At 34.1% G+C, this 11,176-nt stretch overlaps 2 protein-coding genes and 1 long non-coding RNA gene across 4 annotated transcripts; all 3 read right to left on the minus strand.

Moving 5' to 3' along the window:
• Window positions 1–2,964: 2,964 nt before the first annotated feature.
• LOC130934162 (uncharacterized) lies at window positions 2,965–3,642 on the minus strand. The gene has a single exon (XM_057863749.1). The coding sequence runs from the start codon at window positions 3,640–3,642 to the stop codon at window positions 2,965–2,967; it is 678 nt and encodes a 225-aa protein (XP_057719732.1).
• A 790-nt stretch (window positions 3,643–4,432) lies between these two features.
• LOC130936128 (protein CHUP1, chloroplastic-like) lies at window positions 4,433–7,146 on the minus strand. Its single transcript, XM_057866133.1, has 2 exons — window positions 5,981–7,146; window positions 4,433–5,142 (listed from the first exon to the last, which is right to left on the minus strand). Exons 1-2 carry the CDS (start codon window positions 6,752–6,754, stop codon window positions 4,747–4,749), a joined length of 1,170 nt encoding a protein of 389 aa, XP_057722116.1. The 5' UTR covers window positions 6,755–7,146; the 3' UTR covers window positions 4,433–4,746.
• Window positions 7,147–7,357: 211 nt separating this feature from the next.
• On the minus strand, window positions 7,358–10,337 carry LOC130933340 (uncharacterized). 2 transcript variants are annotated; one of them, XR_009067677.1, is made up of 3 exons: window positions 9,748–10,337; window positions 9,522–9,661; window positions 7,358–7,850 (listed from the first exon to the last, which is right to left on the minus strand). It is a non-coding gene; the product is annotated as an uncharacterized LOC130933340 (long non-coding RNA). The 2 variants fall into 2 exon arrangements; XR_009067676.1 differs by having other exon boundaries at window positions 7,358–7,911.
• Window positions 10,338–11,176: the final 839 nt, after the last annotated feature.

Below are 11,176 nucleotides of genomic sequence, written 5' to 3' on the forward strand. Positions count from 1 at the left end.
GCACCAGAACCAAGATGAAATACAAACCCTGAAGTACTTTTTCTTGTTTCTATATCTCCGGCCCAATCACTATCACTGTAGCCAACAAGATTTACTTCATTAGTATTCTCATAATAAATTTCATCATTTAAAGTACCTTTGATATATCGAAGAATTCTCTTTGCCGCTTGCAAATGGTTGATACAAGGCTCCTCCATAAATCTGCTAAGCAAACCAACTCCAAACACAATATCTGGTCTAGTCGCAGTCAAGTATCTCAGACTTCCAATCAAGCTTTTGTAGTATGTGGGATTTACTGCTCTTCCTTTATCTTCTCTCAAAAATTTGAACTTCTCTTCGACTAGAGTAGAAACTGGTTTTGAGTGCTCCATCTAAAATTTCTTCAAAATATCATTTGCATATTTCTTTTGAGAAATGAAAATTCCACCATATTTTTGAACTACTTCAATGCCAAGAAAGTAAGACATCAAGCCCATATCTGTCATTTCAAAGTGCTTTATCATAGCCTCCCTGAATTCTGCAATTATCTTCAAATTGTTCCTAGTAAAGATCAAATCATCAACATAAAGACACACGATCAAGATATCTCCATTTTCAACGAACTTGATATAAAGAGTATGCTTAAACGGACATCTTCTGAAACCATTCTCAATGAAATAAGAATCAATCTTCTTGTACCATGCTCTTGGTGCTTGCTTTAATTCGTACAAAGCTTTCTTCAATTTATAAACTTTATCTTCTTTTCCAAGAACTTCATATCCTACAGGTTGCTCAACATACACTTCTTCTTCTAAAGTGCCATTTAGAAATGCAGACTTAACATCCATTTGATGTATCTTCCGCTTATTTTGAGCCGAGAGTGAAATAATCATACGAATAGTATCTAATCTAGAAATAGGAGCAAATACTTCAAAGTAGTCAATACCTGGTTTTTGTTTGTATCCTTTTGCAACTAATCTTGCTTTGAAACGATCAACTTCACCACTAGGTTTGTACTTAGTCTTGTAAACCCACTTTACTCCAATCGGCTTCTTATCTGCTGGTAAATCTGTCAGCTCCCATGTGTCATTCTTCTCAATGGCATGAATCTCCTCATCCATTGCTTTCTTCCAATTGTTGTCTTTAAAGGCTTCTTCAAAGTTCAACGGCTCACAATCTGAAAATAGATCAAAATTTATGATTTCTTCATCGGACAGATCGTTGTCATTGCCTACTTCATAATCTGCTAATCTAGCAGGTAGTCTCCTCTCTCTTTGAGGTCTTCTAGATGATTCTGGTTGTTCGGTTGTGTCTGGTTGTCTTTCTTCATTATCATCACATGTATTTGAAATTACAATCGACTGCTTTTCTGTCTTTATGTTCCAGTCCCACATGGCTTTCTCGTCAAACGTCACGTCTCTGCTGATGATCACTTTCTTTGTTTCTGGATTGTACAACTTGTATGCTTTTGAGTCTGTGCTATAGCCAATAAAGATACACTTCTCGCCTTTGTCATCTAACTTCTTCCTTAATTGATCTGGTACGTGGGCATAAACGATACACCCAAAGACTCTGAAATGATGAATGGAAGGCCGCTTTCCACTCCAAGCTTCCTCTGGAGTTTTATCACGAACACTTTTTGTTGGACACCTGTTTAAAATATGAACTGCTGTTGTGACTGCTTCTGCCCAAAACTCTTTAGGCATTTGTTTTGACTTGAGCATGCATCTGACCATATCCATGATGGTTCTATTCTTTCTTTCAGCAACTCCATTTTGTTGAGGAGTGTATCTAGTTGTTAGTTGGTGTTGAATTTCGTGTTGCTTAAAGTATTCTGAACATGCAAGATATTCTGTTCCTCTGTCTGTTCTGAGAATTTTGGTTTTACAGCTACTTTGTTTTTCGACAAACGCCTTGAATGTCTTAAAGACATCACATGCTTCTGATTTTTGCTTCAGAAAGTATACCCATGTATATCTACTAAAATCATCAATAAAAGTGATAAAGCACCTGCTACCACCATTACTTGGAACTTCTATAGAACAAAGATCTGAATGCACAATTTCATGTAATCTTCTAGCTCTCCAAGACTTTCCTGTAGGGAATGGATCTCTGTGCTTCTTTTCCAGTTGACAAATCTCACAAACACAATTGGGAATATGAATCCGTGGTAGACTAGAAACAAGTCCTTTTCTTGACAGTTAGTTTAAGCCAGAAAAATGAAAGTGCCCAAACCGCATATGCCACAACCAGTTATCATCAAGTATTACAGAACTCATGCAAGAGGGATTAACATGTTGAATTTTTAACGGAAACATTCTGTTTGAAGTCATCTTTGCTTTATCAATGAACCTTCCATTGTTGTCAAATACAGTGCAATATCCACGATAAGTTATCATCTTATATCCCTTCTCAGATAATTGCCCCATACTCAGTAAATTGTAATCAAGTTCAGGAGCATAGAAAACATCAGAAATATAACTCAGAGAACCATCTTTCAATCTAATTGGCATGTGCCCTTTTCCTTCAATAGGGATCTTTGTACTATTACCAAACTTCAATAATAGTTTAACTGAATCATCTATTGAAGAAAATAACTCCTTTCTACCAGACATATGATTACTGCAAGCATTATCCAAGTACCATATATTTTCATCTTTAGCACATGAATTACTTGTAAAAAATAAAGTCTGAGTACCCAGATTATCATCAGTTTTTTGATGCTGATTTTCTGCAACGTGTGCTTGATTGTTATTCACCATTTTGAATATGCAATCTGCTACTTTGTGTCCATACTTTCCACAATGAAAACAGTTGAAATTGGTTCTTTCTTGATAAAAATTGCCTCGACCTCTTCCTCAGTTGACAGGCCTGAAATTCGTTCCACCTCTTCCTTGATTAGGTGGTGTAAAATTGTTGTAACTTCCTTGGTTGTAATTGCCACGACCTCTACCTCTAAAACTTCCTCTGCCTCTACTGTGAAAATTAAAACCGACCTCGTCCTTCTTGTGTACGGCTTGATTCTGCAACGTTGTTGAAATTCACTCGACTTTTCAGGGCTTCCTCGGTTGATTTTTCTGACTTCTCCAGTATTCTACTGATGTGGCTTTCCATGGTTCCTTGCAACTCTGCAATCGTCATAGTATCCATATCGTGGGACTCTAGTATCGTAGTCACCACATGGTCATACTTCATCGGCATGGTCCAAAGAATTTTCTCCACCACTTTGCTATCGGGCATATCTTCTCTATAGACTCTCATCTTATTGACAAGATCTGTAACACGAGTAAAATATTGCTCAACGGTTTCTGAGCTAGACATCTCGTACCTTTCATATGCTCTTCTTAAAGACTGTAGCTTTGCTTTCTGAGCTTTATCTACGCCTTTGTATGACAGCTTCAACGTGTTCCATGCTTCCTTTGCACTTTTGGCATTTGCTATTTTGCCAAACACCGTATAATCTACTCCTTGATGAATTTGAGATAGCGCCAATTGATCTCTCCTTTGTTGGGCAACATTTGCTCCTTCTTGCAAACCTGGTTCAATGAAATTCCACAGGTTCTGGGCCTTCAAATGGGTGGACATCAAAGTCTCCCAATAACTATAATCAAGTTTCCCATCTAACTTGGGACCGGACCACACAATATTGAAAGTGTTTGCCATACTGACTCTATGAATAAACAACTATGTGAGAACTCTCTCACACCTCACAAACTCTCAAACACCAGGCGCTGGATTAACCAGCTCTGATACCAATTGTAAGTAAAATACCCACACTTAATTGGCCCTAGGATCACTCACTCATATAAACGACACTATCATATTTTTCATCTCTCAAACTCACTAACACTCATAATAATAAGGAGAGAATTTTTTGAAACAAACACTAAGTATTTTGATTCATGGAGAGATAATTAACAACATACATATGAAGCCTTTATATAGGCAAACCTTCATAATAAAATAGTAATTTTTATAACAACTAAGCACTAGTTGTAATGATTCAAGAAACAAGTAGAAATTTTACTAGTCAAATTCCTTGTTCAATTTTGTTTCAAATTCTTAGTCATCAATCTTGAAGCTTCCAATTCATGATTCATCATTCTTCTAGTATGGAGGTGATGAGTACAACTTGTTCATGATTCTTCCAACTTGATTTGTAGCCTTCAATTTTGACTAGGAGATAAAGTTTGACTTGTGATTCTTCTAGTTTCTAGTTTCATCACTTATAATTCTTGTAACTTTTAATTTCATGATAGTTTTAGTATGCTATAGTTGTACTACTCTCTTGAATATTCTTGATTTAATTATCTAACAGACGAGATTGCCAAAATCAATTTTCTTAGAACTGATGTTTTCCTTTTTCTTTTTTTGCAACTTCATTTGTTAAAAACTGGTGACAGAGACGTACATCACTCAGGCTGAGTTTGTTAAGAACTGATGTTTTCTCAGATAATGATGTTCTTTGCTATATGGCTAAAGTTAACAGAGTTGAGCACAGAGACTTGGAATATTTCAACCCTGGTAGTAGTCAAATCTCCGATCCTCTTGCATACTGTGTTACACATCAAACACCATATTCCAACATATTTTATTGTAAGGAGGGAAACACTGAATGGTGCCTGGAGATACACTGCTAGCAACTATTATTCAAACATATGTATTGCAAAGTTTATTTTCTTTTCCCATAAAAGGTTTCAACGTAAAGTGCCTAGACACTCGCAAACAAAACCCATATCTTATTATCTTGATGTTCTTATTGCTTTCCTAAGTTTTGCTTGTTTCAGTGCCTTCAACCCATCTCTTTATCCTTCTAAGCAGCTTTCCGCTTTTCGAACGAGTTCCATTATTGCCGTGACGAAAGGAAACAAAATGAGAAACACTGTGATGCTCAAAGGATGAACCATCATCATCATGTGATTGATCATGGTCGGAGTCATAATGAGTAACTTGAAGATCGCTTCCTCCTCCAGGTTCAAGTTCTATGTTGTTGTCTCCGTGCTGATGCTGATGTACGTTGTCATGGTGCCTTGTTATCTCGTGCCTTAAGCAAGCATTGGTCCAACGCAAGTGAATCAGTTCTTTAGCTTCATCTGCTTGTTCCTTCTTCACATGGTCCAATTCATCCACAACATGGTTGTAATCTTCCCTACTTACCTCAATCTGCATATGGAAAATCTTTGCACTTTAGTTGTATTGTATTAGTGTTATTACAAAGTACAATTTTTATAATAACTTCTAATTTTGTGAGCGGAACCGAATTATTTGAGTGACACACTCTTTTTTTTCGTCTTAAAACAACTATCTAACAAAATATTCAAAATTCAAGACCTTTAAACACAGCTGATGACAGCTGAGCTATGTGTTCAATGGTATTATTAAAATGGAGTTCTTTGCGGTGAAAAGTGAAGATTGTAACTAAGTTTTTGCATTGTAAATCTCGTTTTTTTTAAATATATTTTATTAATAAAATAAATAATTTTCACTTTTTATCCAACTAACTTTTTTCTATAGTATTATTCTTATTAAAATAAAGTTTAATCATTTTGTTAATAGTATAGTCTTATATATATCATACAATTTAAACAAATTGTTATTTGTTATTTTGTTAGTAGCACGGGTTAGTTCTATAGTCTTATTTAATTGTTTTTTTTTTCTAAAAAAACAAAGTAATTATATTAGAATATTTATTTTTGAATATTTCATAATTCATCTTACTTTGATATCACAAATAAATATTCTAAAAATATTTTATATTAGCAAAATTAAAAAATACTTAATTAAAAACCTTTACATAATATGTGAACTCAATTAGAAATTTTTGAATTATAAATTGGCAGAATAATTAAGTTGTAAAATAAGTAATTCAATCAAAGAAATTGAGATGTGTGATTTAACAAGCACCTTTTTCTTATAATGTGATCATGATTCATGAGTAAACCTATAAAATAAACATACAAACCCGACATTGGTACTCTTATACGTTACATCTTTTGCTTACCTTAGACGCATGTAATCTTTCAAGTGTGTCAATCTTCTTAAGAAGTTCATTCTTGTGATCCTGCAATTGATCCAATTCCCTTTGCAATTTCTTGATTTCATCCTCTAATTCATCAATAATGTTAACCTTCATTCTCAATTCATCATGGCATCTCAAGATTTCTGCTTCCTCTGCCTTGATCATCAAGGCCTGCTCCTTCACAATGCGATACTGCGCCATCGATCTCCTCTGCAGCTTCTTAAACCTCTTCTGAAACAACTTATTCTCCGATCTCCAATCCTCCAACCTCTTATGCTCTGCCTCCATGGATGAAATCTCCCTTTCCAAGAAACCGATGCGGGCGATCTCAAGCGAAAGTGCATTCTTGATTTCTCCAAGCTCAAGTTCTTGCTCTCTCAAGCCACAAAACTGATCAAACTGCAACCTCAAGGCCAATTCCTTCATTTTCATACCTTCAATCTGGCTTCTTAGGCTGTTAATCTCTTCCTCAAAACATGGATTTTCACTGTAATCATGGATCACCGATGTCTCACCAAACCCACTGTCTCCTTCATATTCTTCCATTGAAGCAAGGCTAAGGCAACTTTCTTCACCTTGTTGAGAATTGTTGCCATTAGAAATCGCTTCATTTGTTGATAAGGAAGGAGCCTTAGATAAACATCTCTTTGCTTTGATCCATGTATAGATTAAACCACCAAAAGTAACAGCTAAAGGAATACTAGCTTTGAGGATCACTGGCTTTAGAACATCTTCTTTTGATGTTGAACTTTCCATTCTTCTTGGTTAAATTGTTTTGTGAAAATTAATCTGAATGTGATGTCTATGTGAATGTCACTATGTTATTACAAATGTTTGGAACTAGGTTTGAATAACAATAATAATGTGGATAAGAATGATGTAGTATTTTTTTTACCATTTAGAAGAAGAATTGTAAGCCACCAAATAGCCTTCATGGTGCTTTTTGGAATCTAATTCGTTTTGGGACATGTCTTCACTTGTGCTGTGCGACTTGAAATTTGCGTCGGGCTTCTTTTCTTCCATGGGATATTATACTTCCCAATGTTCTAAGCTTAAACATAACATTAAAACATACACATATATAGGGGTGGGAATTGGAGATTACCCATTCAGAGAGAATATAACACTTTATTTCTTATTATCGGGAATTGGAGATTACCGATAATACATTTTATTCGTGGCTAAAATTTTTTTTATTAGCATTTCAAACGTGCATAACCCAATAAAATTGTCAGTTTTGGGGTTTTCCTTAATGTGGGGCTTATTTTTTAAAAATTTGTAATTAAACAAATTGTATAGTAGAATTTTAGATTTTTCATGATTAAAAAAAGTTGGAAAGAAGAAAATCGATAGGTCCGATTTCATGAAACATAATTTTAAAAATTTCCGAGTTACAAATTGAAGGGTCGGTTTGTTTTTGCAATTTTTTTAATTAGAAACCTCAAATTGGATGGTTCAATTTTTTTTCCAAAAGTAATACTTCATTTAAATGAATAAAAGATGGGTCCAATTGGACAGCCAGCATAATTTAGAGGATTCGGAATCTCCCGACTTACAAATGAAAACAACCTAATAAAGAGAGAGAAGGAATTAATGTCTAAGAACTTCAATAAAGAACTCTTCTGCAATCTTGACCGCTTCTGTATATTTTCATTCGGTCCCTTATCCTTTCCATAAAAATAAGAGTGTTTCGAGTCTTCCATAAATAACAGGAGAGACTAACCAGTAGAGCCATTTGTCTTCTTCCAGTAAATCTGCCAAAGGTGTTTTTCATGACATGCATCCGCCATTTCCTGAACTATTACTTCCTCCAAACTAGCTCCAGGTACTTGAACCTTCACCAACGACCAATCTGCAGTTGCATTTGGGCATATCACAAGGCAATGAAGGGTCAATTCCACTGACTCAAAGCACTGCAGGCAACAGTGGAAAATTGGTGGGATTTGACAGTTCAACATTTCATCATCCTTTTATCAGCAATTGCCAAAATATATTCTAAAAAATATCTGATAATAATAATAATATAGAAATTTAGTCTTAAATCCCGTATCCAAGGTTATTACTAAAATCAACATCGGCAGTCTAATTTCAATTCTGTTTTCAAAATACCAAATGAATTCAGAATTGCACAAACTTTATGTCCAGGCGACCGTTTCGAATTAAGCTTTCCAATAAACTAAAAATCATGATTTTCTGATCACTCTAGCCTCGGGAATAGTTTGCAGCGCTTAAAAACCAGAAAATAGCAGCAGCGTGCAAAATTTAAAATTCCATATAAAATCCAAATTAAGTCCAACCACCTTCAAAATTAATATGGTTAAACTTATCTTATCCAAATTTCTTTACCAATTGGTTTCAGGTCAATACCAGTTTTAATAAAGGAGTTGCATAACTTGGGAGTATGTCAAAATCTGTTTTAAAAATCAGCAAGCTTAGTATCTTTCAACTTGCATAACTTTTACTACAAAACTTCAATTAAGCTAAATTTTGGTTTGAAAACTCCTAACTTATCTAGCAACAAGTGTGCCTTGGTTGCAACTCAATCGTTGTTCAATTCTAAGAGTTACAAGCATTGGAAGTTGATGCGAAACTTGCTGAAAACGGACTCTTTCCAACTTTGATCACCAATTTTCAAAAATTCACAACTCCCAATCATACTCCTAAAATTCTGAAGTTTTAGAGCAATAAACCAAGTTAATGAAATTTTAAAACAAAATTGGTTTTGCTCCAGAACTCAACTCGTAGAAGTTGCAGCAAAACAACAAAGTTGCTCCCTTGTTCGGATTCAACGACCTGACTTTAAAAATTCGTCATAAATTGTATATTTAACGAAAAGGCCTCAAATTTTCCAGTCCAGTACTCCAATTCTATATTTTCCCAAGTTTAACCCAGACTTGGTCCCATGCAATTCCGATCATCACAAAATTAGTTATAGCTTTTCAAAATTTATAACTTCGTTTAAAAATAATGCAGAAAATCAGATTTCACAATTTAACTTTGAAAAATCATAACTAATTCTTCAGTTAATACAAAAACCTTGAAAATTGAATCTTAACAATTATACTTATTATAGTTTACTTAGCTTCTAATCTCTTATCATTTCAATCACTCCTGAGTTACTGATTTACTTACAAAGTTGGCGTTTAATTCCAAGAAAATCCGATTTTCAACAGGCAGTTTAGTATTTCAAAATCCAACCCTTCAATACCTCTCAAAATCGATTCCAAATAAACCACCAACCAAGTTCATTCGCCATCACAATATATCAAATAATCAGCTCAACAATAACAAATCCAATATAACCATCAAAATTTCGAGTTCTCAGCAATCACTCATCAACAATTCATAATCCACACATAATCAATCAATTTCACAAAATCCTCAAATTCAATCAATTCACAGCCACAATCCAGCATTCATATATAACCAATCAATTACTCACAACAATTAAACTTATTTGCAATTATTCAATAAACTTTGAGGGAATTCTTAAATTAAAACCATTTAAAATTAAACCCCCTACCTTGATTAGCCGAGTTCATATAGATTAACTTGACAACTCCGTTCCCTTTTAGTTTCATGGCAGCAGAGGTGATTCCAACGTGACCCAGAAGGTGACGACAGCACTACCAATTTTAATTTTTCAAACATACCTTGACAGAACTAAGACAGAGACATATGCTATCATAATTAGAAGAAGATCATAGCAAAAAAATAAAATGGCAGCAGAGCAAGGGTGGAGGAATTACATATTCAGAAATGGCAGAATTGGAATTGAAACTGGAACAAGGGCAGTGCTGATTCAAAGACAAGAACAGAGGACGCTGTGGGGGGTGAATGGGATCGAAGCAGTGACTAAAGTAGTTCAGTAGCAGCGGCGTTCATAACACTTCTCCAGTGGCAACCACGGTGACTCCGGCGGCAGTGATAGCTTGGGTTCGGCGGCGGTGGTTCCTTCAACGGCGACGGTCTTCTCTGGCACCTGGAATGACGATGGAAGCAGCCTCCCTCTCCTCCCCGATTCGTGATTCCAGCGACGATGAGGGGCTTAGACAGAATCAGGATCAGCGACGTCATCTCCTCCTCTCACGTGCAATGGCGACGATGGAGCTTCTGCGCTGGTGATCAGGCGCAACCCGCAATGGCAACGGGACGGAACGGTGCCTCCTTCCCTTGGTTCTCGCAACGCTCGTTCTGGATGTCTCTCTCTCACTCGCGTCGGCACAACGGCGGCGGCGGTGAGGTCCTAGCCGCGTCGTTCCTTCCTCCTCCCTCTCTTCTCCTTCCTCTTCTCCATTTTCCCCTTTTCCCTTCTGTACCCATTTTTGTTTCCTCTCAGCGTGCGTTTTATGCGTTTGAATAGAAATGAAATTGGGAATTAGGTGATTCAGGGTTTTATTTGGAAATTCTCCTTATTTTTAGTAATTAATATATATATATATATATATATATATATATATATATATATATATATATAATAGAATAATAATTTAGGATTTAAATATAATACTGTAAAAATTAATTTTAAAATACATAAATTTATTTATTAATTTATCAATGATTTCAAATAATTATTTATAATTTGAATTATAAAATAAATGTATTAATTATATTTTATAAAATAGAGTTTAAATTCAAAAATATCAATTATTTAGTTTATTGATATAACTTTTCATTATTTTCTTCTATTATCAAAATTTTAATTTCAATTTATATAAAATAACTAATTATAATAAAAATTGTACATAAACATTAATTAACTTAAAATATTTACAAAAATTAATTTAATCATTCCTAATAAATTAAGAGTTCAAATTAATAAAATAAACCATAGTTTTTTCCATTATTAAATTTTAATTTTAATTTATATAAAATAACCAACTATAAAAAAAACTAAACAAAAATATTAATTAACTTAACTCTAAATATTAATAAAACTAATTTAATTACTCTTAATTTAATATTTCTTAAAAATAAGGAGTTCAAATTATTAATAAATCGTGATTTATTCGTAATAAAAGCTACTTAAATTAAAATGTATAATTCTTTCTTATTTTTTAATCACTAAAATTATGCAAAATATTCAATTATAATAAAATTACATAAGAACCATAATTGATTTAAAATAAAATTATCTCTGAATCTATTTAATTATTTCTAATAAAATAATTTCTAAAA

This window comes from Arachis stenosperma, chromosome 6 (assembly GCF_014773155.1).
Source record: "Arachis stenosperma cultivar V10309 chromosome 6, arast.V10309.gnm1.PFL2, whole genome shotgun sequence".
Taxonomy (NCBI): Eukaryota; Viridiplantae; Streptophyta; class Magnoliopsida; order Fabales; family Fabaceae; genus Arachis; species Arachis stenosperma.

Bases quoted from the DNA above. Each gene is read 5' to 3' on its own strand.
- LOC130934162 (XM_057863749.1), bottom strand. From the start codon at position 3,642: ATGGCAAACACTTTCAATATTGTGTGGTCCGGTCCCAAGTTAGATGGG.
- LOC130936128 (XM_057866133.1), bottom strand. From the start codon at position 6,754: ATGGAAAGTTCAACATCAAAAGAAGATGTTCTAAAGCCAGTGATCCTC. The intron at 5,143-5,980 runs GTAAGCAAAAGA...TTCCATATGCAG, and splicing joins AAAGATTACATGCGTCTAAG to ATTGAGGTAAGTAGGGAAGA.